The 14535-nt window shown below is 38.3% G+C and overlaps 1 protein-coding gene across 2 annotated transcripts in view; it reads right to left on the minus strand.

Annotated features, from left to right (window-relative positions):
• pvalb7 (parvalbumin 7) overlaps positions 1-14535 on the minus strand; it is a 44536-nt gene that overhangs the window by 2700 nt on the left and 27301 nt on the right. Inside the window, exons 1-3 of one of the 2 annotated variants that reach the window (XM_051694901.1) lie at positions 8554-8677; positions 5409-5477; positions 3882-4014 (exon numbers count right to left, since the gene is read on the minus strand). In XM_051694901.1, the coding sequence (XP_051550861.1) occupies positions 3882-4014; positions 5409-5477; positions 8554-8662 (311 nt within the window). In that variant the 5' untranslated portion in view covers positions 8663-8677. Of the gene's footprint in view, positions 1-3881; positions 4015-5408; positions 5478-8553; positions 8678-14535 lie in introns of those variants that run through there. The other variant, XM_051694902.1, reaches the window with a different exon arrangement.

Raw genomic sequence — 14535 nt, forward strand, 5'->3', positions numbered from 1 at the left:
AGCCAATCATGTGCCAACAGTGCAACACGAGAAGGGCAGATGCGTTCCAGGCAAGAGAAAGAGGTTGCCTTACCCGGAGTTTCTTATAGAGAGCCAACCCCCTAAGATCAGTCACTTCACTTTGTTGACATTTTGGTCTCGAGTACAGGTAGTAGAAATGCATCATTCAAGGTAAGAAATTACAGGCTTTTTTGCATGCTTAGTTTAATGATGTTCAGTCCTGAGGAAGTCAATTGTGGCAGAATAATTCCCCCAGCTTACAATTGAAGTATCCTCTTACAGTTTTGGCTTGATAATTTGATGAGAAATATATATATATATATATATATATATATATATATATATATATATATATATATATATATATATACACACATACAGTCATGGGAAAAAGAAAGTACACCCTCCTTGAATTCTATGGTTTTACGTATCAGAACATAATAAAAATCATCTGGTCCATAGCAGGTCTTAAAATTAGGTAAATACAACCTCAGATGAACAACAACACATGACATATTACACCGTATCATGATTTATTTAACAAAAATAAAGCCAAAATGGAGAAGCCATGTGAGAAAAACTAAGTACACCCTTACTGCTTCCATGGGAATTAAGAGGCTAAGTAGTAGCCAGGTGCTACTAATCAAATGCCCTTGATTAATTGATCATCAGCAAGTGTGACCACCTCTATAAATGCTGAAGTTTTAGCAGTTTGCTGGTCTGGAGCATTGAGGTGTGTGTTAACACAATGCCAAGGAGAAAAGACTTGGTATCAAGAGATCCCCGAATTTTCCACTTCTTTATAAATGATTGAACAGTACTGACTGGCATTTTCAAGGCTTTGGATATCTTTTTATATCCTTTTCCATCTTTATAAAGTTCCATTACCTTGTTACGCAGGTCTTTTGTCAGTTCTTTTCTGCTCCCCATGGCTCAGTATCTAGCCTGCTTAGTGCATCCATGTGAGAGCTAACAAACTCATTAACTATTTATACACAAGACACTAATTGCAATTTAAAAAGCCACAGGTGTGGGAAATTAACCTTTAATTGCCATTTAAACCTGTGTGTGTCACCTTATGTGTCTGTAACAAGGCCAAACATTCAAGGGTATGTAAACTTTTGATCAGGGCCATTTGGGTGATTTCTGTTATCATTATGATTGCTCCATGCCACGTCACAGCAACGCCTCAGCCTGCTCCATGCCATGTCACAGCCACACCTGAGCAGTGGGACCTGGAGATGGTTCCCACCCTTATACCCACCCTTAGTTCTCCTGATCAGGCAAGGGGAACTTTCGGCCCTCCGATACCGCCTGGACCCTCCAAGCCCTGGACTTCGCCTTGGCCTGTCGGTCCCTCGACATTGCCTCAGCTCGGCATTCCCTCGGCTCCACTACGGTCCTTCAGCCTGTCGGCTATGCCGGGGTCCCTCCGGCTCCTCCTTGGTCTGTCGGTCACCTGGCTCTGCTTTGGCTCTCCGATCCTCTGGCTGCGCCTCGTCCCTCCGATCTGTCAGCTTCACCGGGGACCTCCTTCCCTACGGCTCCACCTTGGTCCTCAGTCCTGCCGGCTCCACCTCACTCTTCCGATCCCTCAGCTCCGCCTTGCTCCTGCGAACCTCCAGCACCGCCTTGGTCCTCCCTGCCATCGGCTCCATCCTGGCCCTTCGAGTCTTTGGCTACTCTCCGGGCACCATGTTCCATGGCTCCGCCCCTCGAGCCTCTCACGGCTCCGCCTTCCATGGCTCTGCCCATCGAGCCTCTCATGGCTCCACCCCCCACGGACTTAGCCTTGGTCCCATGCCCCTCGCCCTTTCTCGCCATGCCACGCCCCACACCTCAAGACACCCCCGCCCCAACTCCCTACAGAACTTTGAATTTATGTCATGTTTTACGTGTTTTGTTTATGTGTTGGGGTGTCAGGAGCCACCCCTTAGTGGGGGGATATGTCAGGTGTATTTTGTTGATTCATGTCTTTTATTTTGAAATTCTACTTCCTGTTTCATGTCATGTGTTCCTGTTTCCCTTGTCATGTGATTTCTGTTTTCCCTCCATGTTCATGTGTCATGTTTTCATTGGTTTATTGTTTAATTAGCTTGTTATGAGTTCTGTTTGTTCATTGGTTTATGTTCTCCCATGTCTTGTATTTAAGCCCTCATGTTTTCATTGTCTGGTGGTCAAGTATTGAATGTGAATGTGTATGTTTATAGTCTAGCCATGTTTGTGGTCAAGTTCATGTTTATGTTTCACGTTTGTAGTTAGGGTTTATTGGTTATATTTAATAAACTGCACTTGGGTTCTTCATCTCATCATCGTCTTCGTCATTGCCATCATTGTCAGCAGTTCCAGCATACGTTACATATATATATATATATATATATATCACAATTGGCCTGTACAGGTGTACACCTACTTATCCATGCGATTATCTAATCAAACAATCATGTGGCAGCAATTCAATGCATAAAAACATGCAGATACGGGTCAGGAGCTTCATTTAATGTTCACAACAACCATCAGTATGGGGAAAAAATGCAGAATAATACAATCTCAGTGATTTTGACCGTGGCATGATTGTTGGTGCCAGATGGGCTGGTTTGAGTATTTTTGTAACTGCTGATCTCCTGGGATTTTCACACACAACAGTCTCTAGAGTGTATAGAGAATGGTGCGAAAAACAAAAAACAACCAATGAGCGGCAGTTCTGTGGATGGAAAAACCTTGTTGATGAGAGAGGTCAACAGAGAATGGTCAGATGGGTTTGTGCTGACAGAAAGACCATGGTAACTCAGATAACCACTCTGTACAATTGTAGTGAGCAGAATAGCATCTCATAATGCACAACACATCGAACCTTGAGGCATATGGGCTACAACAGTATAGCAAAAAACGTAACCTTTTGACACATCGGGTTCCAACTCTGTCAGCTAAGAACAGAAAACTGAGGCTGCAGTGGTCACAGGCTCACCAAAATTGGACAGTTAAAGACTGGAAAAACATCCTCTGGTCTGACGAATCTCGATTTCATCTGCGACATGAAGATGGCTGGCCCACTGCAGCCTCTGTTTTCTGTTCTTAGCTGACAGAAGTGGAACCCGACGTGGTCTTCAGCTGTTGTAGCCCATCCCCCTCAAGGTTCAACATGTTGTGCATTCTGAGATGATATTTTGCTCACTACAATTGTACAGAGTGGTTATCTGAGTTACCGTAGCCTTTCTGTCAGCTCGACCCAGTCTGGCCATTCTCTGTTGACCTCTCTCATCGACAAGGTTTTTCCACCTGCAGAACTGCCGCTCCCTGGATGTTTTTTGTTTTTGACACCATTCTGAGTAAACTAGATACTGTTGTGTATGAAAATCCCAGGAGATCAGCAGTTACAGAAATACTCAAACCAGCCCATCTGGCACCAACAATCATGCCACAGTCAAAATCATTGAGATCACAATTTTTCCCCATTATTTGGTTGATGTGAACAATAACTGAAGCTCCTGACCTGTATCTGCATGATTTTATGGATTGCACTGCTGCCACAAAATTGGCTGATTAGATAATCACATGAATAACTAGTTGTACAGGTGTGCCGAATAAAGTGGTCGGTGAGCGTATTGCCATGCGGTATTATATAAATGTTTTTGGAACACAGCAAAAAGTACGTATTTATGGATCATTTTACTCGTGATTTATGTTATAGTGAATTAAACTCGTTGTTGTAGCGCCTCTAGTGTTCATTTCACCAAGAAACTGCCGTGATACGAAAGACGAGCAACATAAAACTCATTTTGCAAAATGTACCTATAAAATACATAAAATAGGTTAAATCACAACAGAATGTAAACTTTTAAGTGTGGGTTAGGGTTAGGTTACTTTAGAATGTCTCTTACTTTAGCTCCTCCTCCTCAATGAAACCGCTAGCGTCCACGTCGAGAGCTTTAAAGACCATCTTCACGTTCTCAGCAGACAGAGCCTTCAGCCCAATCACATCAAAGAACTTCTTATGGTCAAAGCTGTCCTCAGCTGTTTATTAGAAATACACACACTATAATTACTGATTACATTTCAGTGCTACACAGTGCTTAATAGAATGTTTCATGTTCATTACAAGTTAAGCTCTGTAGAAAGAATCTGTTAGTACATTTACATGCACTTTAAAAGTTTCAGTTCAGTCTGGCTAAAACAATTCATATTTTAAAATGCCATGAAAGCGTGTTAGTCATAAGTTTGGTACAGCAAGGCCAATTGTGGTTCAGTTAATGTGCACACATACTAGACGAAGCTACAATTACCTTTAAATTATCTTGGCCCATTAATCTAACTTTGCAAAACTTGGATTGTTATGATTACATTTGTACTAAAATGTTTAAATTACATTTTAAAAAGACAAATTACTGTTTTAGTATGACTAAATTTGAACTTTAAAAATGCATATAAACATACCGAGGTTAAACAGACTGCATGAAAGCCGTTATAGCTCAGTTATAACAGTGCATAAACGTACTGTGTGAAATGTCAACAGGAAAATTATTTTGACTCATCCCACGATTTATTTATTATTGTAGCAGAACATATGGTAAGATGTGAAATATCTGATAAGCTGATTAATAGTAGATTAAGATATAGGCCTACTCTATAGATCATTTACTATTAAAGTAGTTACCCTAGATATTTCACCATTTATTTTCCACATAGTAATGAATTTATAACTATATTTAAGCAGAATTTGTTTCCCTAATCTAAAGTGCTTTTTAATTGGAAATTGGAATATCCACTTATCAAGTAGCTATCAATAAGTTTCAAGTGAAAGAAATTCATTTTAAAAACTTTACATAATCGCAGATCCAAATTAGATTAAAGACTATTTATTTGCATGATAAACAAGTTTACATTGACAAAATATTCCCCAACATTATTTGATTTAGATGGTTCAATTATTCTTGATGGACAATCTCTTATAATTGTTTCTCTGATCTTTTCTTTCTTTTTCATTGTTCTTTTTCCTCTTTAATTTCTATAATTATTAATTTTTAAAAACTATAATAATTTAATATATATAGTCCCACTGCTAAAAGGGCCATTTTGAAAATGTGGTCACATAACAAACATTTCTGAACAGAATTATTACTGTAATATAAATGCTTTGACAAAAATGCAAGATGCACATTTCTGCTTTTAGATCCTCCAGAATGCCTTGCCACATAGACTTCAATTGAATTTATTTATTTTTTTATTTTTATATTTATTTATTTTTTACAAATTGAGGAAAGAGTCGAAATTATTGCCAAGGAGCTCTAAAATACAGTGCAAACTGATACTGTCTTTGCTAATTAATTTGAACCTGGAACATTCTTCAAATCAAACATTCCATTCCAACAATTCTTTTCTCACTGTTCTAAGACCACTACTTAGCTTACCTTTAAATTGATCAATGGCTTTCTTGATATTGTCATCTTTCAAAAGGTCTTTCATGGCCATCTTGACAGCTAGTCAAGCCAGAGAGAGAGAAAGAGAAATATTAGGGACTAATGACTGAAATAAACAGAAGGGATGCCAAAATCAGTATGTGAGTATGATTCAACTCTAATGTCTCAGTGTGCTTTGAGCAGGGCTCCAGACCTGGCCTTTTACAGTGCCTTTCATATAATTGTATATACCGTACACCACATAACACACTCTTTTAAACACAAACATATGCAGTTGCAGTCTTGTGAGATAGAGGTGGATTGTGCTTAGGGCGAGAAAAACCCCCCGAAATTGCTTAACTCGCTTACAGCATTAGGGCATAAAAATGTAAATTCCTTAAATCGCTTACAGCATAAGGGCTTTAGAATTGAAATTGCTTAAAACGCTTACAGCATGAGGGCTTAAGAATCGAAATTGCTTAAATCACTTACAGCATAACGGCTTGAGAGTCGAAATTGCTAAAATCGCTTACAGCATGAGGGATTAAGAACCAAAATTTTTTAAATCGCTTACAGCATAAGGGCTTAAGAACCGAAATTGCTTAAAACGCTTACAGCATAAGGTCGAAAATGCTTAAATCGCTTATTGCCAGGGTTGGGGAATAACGAAATACATGTAACGGGATTACGTATTTTAAATACAAATTATAAGTAACTGTATTCCACTACAGTTACAATTGAAATCATTGGTAATTAGAATACAGTTACATTCAAAAAGTATTTTGATTACTGAAGAGATTACTTTGCATTTTATTGTCATTTGTTTCATTTAATATTTAGTCCTTTCAGATGGAAAACATTTATATAAATGATGCGATCCAAAGTGCATTTGAACAGCGGTGAAACACTTTCTTATGATGTGTTACATTCATACGAGCAGACAGAGAAGTACGTTTGAAGTAAGTTTGGAGCAGAAGAAATAGAAATAAACATTGTGTAAATTGTCAGCTTTACGCTAAACTAAAACGCTATTTCTAGACATTTTACATGCACATTACCAGGCACGATCATATTTTTTTTATCAAGAAAATTCACGTTAGATCATAATTTATTTTTTCTAGTAAGACCTTTGATATTAGGGTTCCTATAAAATATCCTGTATAAATATCTAAAAATCCTTAAAACAAGATCAATTTGATTGGTTTAAAACAAAGCATGGGGCATGGATCTATATTTCTTAAATTGCTTGCAGAATTAGGTGCTTAAAAACAGAAAAAAATTACTTAAATTGCTTACAGCAATAGGGCTTAAAAATAAACAAAAAATGCCTAAATCACTTGCAGTATTAGGGAAAAACATTTAAATTGCTTAAATACTTTTCAGCATTGTGGATTAAAAAATTGAAATCGCTTAAATCGTTTACAGCATTAGGGTGTAAAAATCAAAATAATCTGATTATTTCAATTCAGGCATCAGTATTGATTCTGCGAAGCATATTAGCAACAAATGATTATTAAAGGTTTTCATTTATCAAGTGCCAGTTAATATTCAAATGGCAAATGGCAATTAATGTCCAAAGGTGTTGAACAAAATCCTCCTGCTGCTGTATCAGGTTACTGATAAACCCATTAGTGTCCAAGCACAGGCAACTGCTGTAATGAACACTAACCAACAATGAAATATGCTGCCAAGAGAAAAGATTCGATTCCTCCCATCTTGGCCTCTTAGGATCGCAAGAGTTCCACTCACTCGCAAATAACTTTACAGCATTAACACACTGCAAAAGTGGCATGCATAAGGCATGACAGCTGTGTATGTGTTTGTATGTTTGTCTATTTAAGTGAGGTATGTTTCATCCAAGTGTGTTGGGTTGGGCAGAAAGGCCTTCTGAGAAGAATGTGTTTGCCCTCTTGAGAAACTCTATCCTTCTGTAGTTTGGACTATTTGTGTATGAGGGAGTGAGATCACAGATTATAAAGTGAGGTGACATTTTTTCGAATTCGTTTAACACACAAAACACAATGTATGACCACAACTGCAGCAGCCAGTCAGAGCCTAGTTGTTAAAGCCAGATTTTAAACCGATCATCACACTACAGGTTCATTTATGAAAACTTTTCCTTAGGGCTCCGTTACAAAAAATCTACAGTTCTGACAAACTTGATGCAAACTTTCTGCAAATTTGCCACCCATTATTTTCATATGCAAGTGAGCTTGCGATTCACAGCAAATGTTTTCTAGAAGTTTGCAGCTCTTCACCGGTAGTAATAATTTGCAGCAAGTTTGCCAGAACTCTGAATTTTTGTAAGGGCAGCTGACAAAGTGTTTATTTGAACAGCTTAATAAGCTCTTGACAACTGGAAAGTGCAGACATAAAAAATATATGACATAACGGCTAGGATCATGTTTTCATACCAATTCTTCATTGAGCAGCAGGTGTTAAAGGCTGCTATGCAACGCTATAAATCACAGAAAACTATTTATGCAGCTGTCACAACAACATCGCCAACAAAAACTACTTTGACTAATAGTTTAAGAGATACAGTCCATTAGCAACCTGTTTTCCTCCACCAAAAATGTAACGTTTCGAAAACGCTCTGTACAACATACTTTGGAAAACGATGACGTTGAAGGTGAAAATTGAGTTTTCAAACAAAAAACACACACATGGTATAATTACATTCAAAGATGTCAGGCTATGTGAAAAAAATAAATGAGATCTCTTTAATGCCTCACATCTGTCTGCTTCTCAGATGTATCTCCTGAGGAAAAGACTCAAGTAATCTAATTTCTATAGAGTATCGAGAACTCAAATGTGCTCAGTTTGACTGAGATCCCAAAGTCTGCCATCAAATGTTATAGATCTCAATATGAACTCAATCATTTCTCATTAAAACTTCCCAAGACCAAATTAGCTTTGCTTTTCACATTCATGTAATAACTCTATTTACTTACTGTATATCAATAATTTTCTCGTGTCAATTTATTTTTCTTGAGGAATTTCAGGAGAAACATCTGCAGGCAACGTTAATACCAAAATAAAACATATCTGCAAACTCATTTACAAACATTTAAAAGACAAAATTTTCCTCTGGGCGCAATGCTATAATACCAATATGAATGAATATCACCTGCCACTATCTAAACTATATCCTTACCTGTGTGAAGGGAAAGCTGGCAGAAAAAGAGGGATGAAGAGTGTGAGAATAAGAGAGAGAGAGAGAGAGAGAGAGAGCCAGAGGTGAGAGATGGGGGTCCACCGGGCATCTTATATACTCTGGCTGACCCTTTGTCTATTTTAGGAGAGACTGGGTCATAACGCTACACGCAGGAGAATGAAGAAGTGTGTGTATGTGTGTGTTTGTGAGATCACTTTCTTCGTGGCACTAATAAATCAAATGCTACTATTAATAATCAGGCCTCCTTTGACTTCTTGTGACATCTCAGCAAATCTTTGTCTCGTTCTCTCTTTTCAGTGTTAAAGGGATAGTAAGTTCACACATAAATAAAATGATGTCATAATTTACACTCCCATGGAGCAGAGGAATCCAGCATCACTTGCAGTAATTTACACACCCCTCATGTCATTCTAAACCTATATGACTTCCTTTCTAATGCGATACACAAAATAAGTTTTAATTAATTTTGCAGGCCATCTTAAGCAGTAAATTGTGCCTCACTTTAAAGCTTAAAAAGGATGCAAAAGTATCATATAAGTAGTTGATGTGACTCTTACATCATTTTCCAAGTCTCCCAAAGGCATCCAAAACAACCCGAAATTTAAATCATTTTTAAGTAAAAGTCTTGACGCCCGTTGCACATTCAGGAGTCCACGAGAGAAGCTCTTTCAAGCAAAACTGGCTGTTTTTTTGTTGTTGTTTTTTTGTTGTGCAATTTTCCAGCTGTACACTTTTTGCAACATAGTCTCGTAATACTTCTTACAAGATGGCAAAATCGTAAGATATCATTCGACTTGGTTTGTACAAAAAGGTATGACTTTTATTCCCATAGAGACCCACCAATCAACCAACAGAATTTCAAATCAATACAATAAAGCCATCAAATTTAGGCTGGCCACCTATGCAACACTTATAATGCCAAGGAATTTGAAATTAAATGCTGAACAGATGGGTGTGGTGTTTGGGTGTCTACTTACTGTAATAGTTACCCTGGTGACCACTAGGGTCGCCATGTATGTTTATTGTTCTCTGCCTGTCTTGTGTTTGATTATGGGTTTTGTAGTTCTTTTCATTGTCTTTGTTTCATTGGTTCTTATGATTATTAGTCCCAGGTGTTCCTTGTTTTCTCATTAGGTCCTTGTGTATTTAATCCCTGTGTTTTCCTCTGTTAATTGTCAGTTCTTAAAGTGTAGTGGTTTGTTCTGTTTTCGTGTTTTTAGTTTATAGTGTTTATTTTTCTTGAGTTTATATAAAAAATCCTGCACTTAGATCCTCTTTCTCTCATCTCGTTCCTGCAAACATTACACTTACTTTGGGCCATGTGGTGTATTGATCTCCAAAGAGGAAAAGAATGTGATGGAGAGATGCTAGAATAGACTATAGAAAGTCTCTAGTGATTTATAGGACATCTGAAACCCAGCTGTTTTGATACAGACACTCTTATTAATGTAGTGTCACATTAATGGGGGATCACGCAGGGCTATGTATAGCTGCCATGCACTGGTGTTGTATGTAAACTTATGGAAGAAGGTTCTCCCTGTCTTTCATTAAGTGTCTTGAGTGTTCATCAGTGAAACCCATCACTGCTCTTTTTGGTGGGTGCAGATGGCCCAATACACCATCAGTCAGTCTTTTGACAAAGTTATTTCAGCAGCTGGACTTAAGTAGAGTTTTGTGGCTTTTAGTCCAGGTCTATTGGCTTTGAGGTCATTTATATGCTGGTGTACTCCTGAAAGTTGACAAAATTAACCTTTTAAGACTTCAGTCTTTACTTTCCAAAAAAGGACCAAAAATATTTACAACTTATCTTGCACTACACAGATTTTTGTCCAATCAAATGCTCTCTTGGATGAGAATGTCCCTCCCACTAATACCACCTAAAACCAAAAAGCAAGTAGGAAATGTTGGTTCATGGCTGTGATGTCACTAAAGCATATTGGCTATTCAATATGTCCTGCCCAAACTTCTTGGGACTTTCAATGGGAATAGGTCAACACAGAGAAGAAATCTGGGCTTGTTAAGTGATTTCATAGGGTCTTTAAACAGGATGATAAAAAGTCAACCCAGTCTCATGACAAGTATAACAATATGATATGACAAAAGTGGCTTTTACTCCCATAGAGAAAAATACATGAACCAACTAATGTTTTTATCAGGATATTTTCTGAGTTTAACCCCAGCCCAAATTAAATCTAACTATAAAGTGTAACCCCTTACCCAAACCCTAAATCTTAATAGGAAGTTTGTCCTGCCTTTGCAGCTATAACACCGGTCACTCTTCTGGCTTTCCACTACATGTTTGAACATTGCTTTGGGATTTGCTCTCATTCAGACAGAAGAGCATGAGTGCGGTCAGACAATGATGTTGGGTTGATGGGGTCTGGCTCGAAGTTGGTGTTCTAATTCATCCCAAAGGTGTTTAGTGGGGTTCAGGTCTGGGCTTTGTACATGCCATTCAACAACATTTTCAGTAAAACGTTTTGCCAGCAAACTGCAAAAAATTACTTTCTTACTTTCTCTTGTTTTCCAGTATAAACAGTTAAACATATAAACATTTACTTGAGAAGCAAAATGTCTTGTTTTCAGGAAAATCTAACAACATTTATCGAAGCTTAAATGTTCAACATGAAAACAAAATTATTTTTGCAGTGTGGCATCCTAGTACCGTGTTGAAAGTCAGTGACCGATTTGGTATGTGTCCATTCAACAATCACACGTGAAATCAACATGTTACTTACAAAAATGCATACATTTTGCATCAATTCAAGCATGAACACATTTCCCTCTAGTGCTACTGATAAAGTGTTGCGCGAGCAACCTAAGAGATACAGGTTCTTCTTCCCGTGAAAACCAGGAAGTAATTACGTTCACGCTGAGACACAGGTTCTGGACTTGTGGGAACCAGGAAGTAATTGCATTCACACTGAGACATGGGTTCTGTTCCCATGGAAACCAGGAAGTAATCACGTTCACTTTGAGAAGGCCTTGCATCTGAGCATGTACTGTGTTTGATTTTGTTTTGTTAAACAAGCACCATTTAAGCACAACGAACAACTTCCTTGGTTTATATACCACTTGCAGTTGAAAAGAGCCATTCAACTCACGGTTCACCGATGTTCATTTACATCCAACGTTTTGAACATGACAATTTCTCAGCTCCAGAGGTATTATGGGATCGTAAAGTGCCCAGTCGATCCACACTTCGGAAAAGGTATCACGCCGGAAATAGTAGATCATCATTGTAGATCATCCGTGTAAATCTCGCTTACTGTTATGAATACCCATTTGCATACTGTTTTGGGCATACTACTGTACACTGCAAAAAATTATTTTCAATAATTTCCTGTAAAATTATCTTCTTAAAACGTGATTTATTTACTTGACAAGCAAACTTCCTTAAGATTTAAAGTCTTGTTTTGAGAGAAATCTAACCAAATCTAGTAAGATAAATGCTTAAAACAAGCAAAAAAACAAAAACAAAACAAAAAAAAAAAAACAATGTTTGCCAGCGGGGTAAGTAAAATAAACTTAATTCAGAAGGAAAACAAGTTTATTTTTCTTACCCCTTTGGCATTTTTTTTTTCTTGTTTAAGTCTAAAGTTCACTTGATTTTGTCAGATTTCTCTTAAAACAAGACTTAATATCTTGTGCCATTTTGCTTGACAAGTAAATAAATCACATTTTAAGAATGTTTAGATAACAGGAAAACAAGACAAAAATACTTGTTTTGAAAATCATTTTTTGCAGTGTATATAGTAGGGAAGTAATGATGTTCGGAGTCGTTCTGGTCCCGTGGAAATTAGGAAGTAATTGGATTCACTCCAAGACGCGGGTTTTGGTCCTGTAGAAACCAGGAAGTAATTGCGTTTACGCTGAGACCGGGTTCTGGTCATGTGGGAACCAGGAAGTGATCGCGTTCATATAAACAATGGTGAGCACGATTCTGTGGTTTAGGTTTAGGGTTGGGGTTTGGGTTAGGGGGCAGATTTAATCATTTCTTGGTGTACACTGTATGTCACTTACAGTCGAAAAGGGCAGTCCAACTTGCGGTTCACTGCCGTTCTTTTACATTCAGAACGTGAAGTCTCCTCAGCTCTAGAGGTATTATGGGATCGTAAAGTGTCCAGTCAATTCGCACTTCAGAATCTCAATGGAAATAGTACATCATCCGTGTATTTCTCACTTGCTGTTTTATGAATAGGAGGATTCAGACATACTACTCCATTGTCCTACCTACTGTTTTTGGCATAAATTAGGGAAGTATGGATATTCAGACGCAGCAAATATATCTGATCCCGTGGAAACTAGGAATTAATTGCATTCCCTAGGAGATGCAGGTTCTGGTCCTGTGGGAACCCGGAAGTAATTGTGTTCACACCAAGATGACGGTTCTGGTCCTGTGGAAACAAGAAATAATTGCATTCACTCCGAGATGTGGATTCTGGTCCTGTGGAAACCAAAAAGTAATCACGTTCACACCGAACAGAAACAGGGGTTCTGGTTTTATGGGAACCAGGAAGTGATCGTGTCCCCTCTGAGAAACGGGTTCTGGTCCCGTGAGAACCAGGATGTAATAACGTTCACTCCAAGACGCGGGTTCTGGTCCCGCAGGAACCAGGAAGTAATCACGTTCACAACGAGACATGAGCTCTGATCCTGTGAAAACAGGAAATAATTGTATTCGCTCATAGATTTGGATTCTTGTCCTGGAGAAACTGGGAAGTAATCGAGTTCACTCCAAGAAATGGGTTCTAGCCCCATGGAAACCTGAAAGTAATTGTGTTCAGTCCAAGACGCAGGTTTTGGTCCCATGAAAACCAGGAAGCAATTGCGTTCATGCCGTAGCAACGGTCTTGATCCCGTTGAAACCAGGAATTAATAGCATTTATGCCGAGACATGGGTTCTGGTAATGTGGGAAACATGAAGTGATTGTGTGTACATAAACAACAGTGAATATGATTCAGCAAGATTACATTTTACTCCGCTGGCAGTTAGGTTTAGGGTTGGGGTTTGGGTTAGGGGGCAAATTGAATAAAATATGCATTCCTTTTGACTGTACTGTATTATTTTCAACAAAAAATTCAACATTGGTGCCACTCTGTGGATATTTCACCCGGACACTGGAGCTCACATGAGCCCATACTTTCAACAATACTTCCAGCTTTTTCCACTGGGGGCAGGGGTTTAAATTTCGGTAAATACAGACCGATTTCAGCAGCAAAACTTTTGACCTACTGTCACCAAATTCACAGTGTGCTACTAAAAATGTTTGTCTAAGGAGATTGCATGGCTGTATGCTTGATTTTATGCACCTATCTTTTAGTAACGGGTGTATCTGAAGTAGCCAAATCTGTTAATTAGAAAGGTGTGTCCACATACATCTACTGTACAGGATGACAGGAGGTCTCAAGGATCTTTAGTATGTTTTGCGGTATACACAATGTACACAATGTATACGTCTCCCATACCCCGTCCCCCTTCTCTTTCACTGTTGGACTAAATTTATCGGTTTTCCACTGCTAGTGGCACTCAAGGCCAGGGGCCACAATCATCTTGGCACTCTCTGACAGTGTCAGGGATCTGTGGATATGTGGCATGATAATCGGAGACTGTGTGTGTGTGTGTGTGTGCATGTGTGTGCGTGTGTGTAGTGTGCTTGTGCATGTGTCCACGTGTATTTTTAAGCATTTATTATTGTGTATATTTTATATATTGTACCTTTTACAAGGTTTGGTCACAATTGTGCGTCTTTTTTTTTATATAGACATGAATGAGTGTGTGAGTGTGTGTGTGTGTGTGTGTGTGTGTGTGCGAGAGAGAGAGCTTATAACAACATAATGGCTCCTATTTTATCTGTTTTTAAATCTCAATTAAAAACGCATCTTTTCTCTCTGGCATTTGGTCTTACAGAGTCTTGATAAATGATTTGTTGTTTGTTCTTCATTGTAAACTTATTTTTC

This window comes from Myxocyprinus asiaticus, chromosome 50 (assembly GCF_019703515.2).
Source record: "Myxocyprinus asiaticus isolate MX2 ecotype Aquarium Trade chromosome 50, UBuf_Myxa_2, whole genome shotgun sequence".
Lineage (NCBI taxonomy): Eukaryota > Metazoa > Chordata > Actinopteri > Cypriniformes > Catostomidae > Myxocyprinus > Myxocyprinus asiaticus.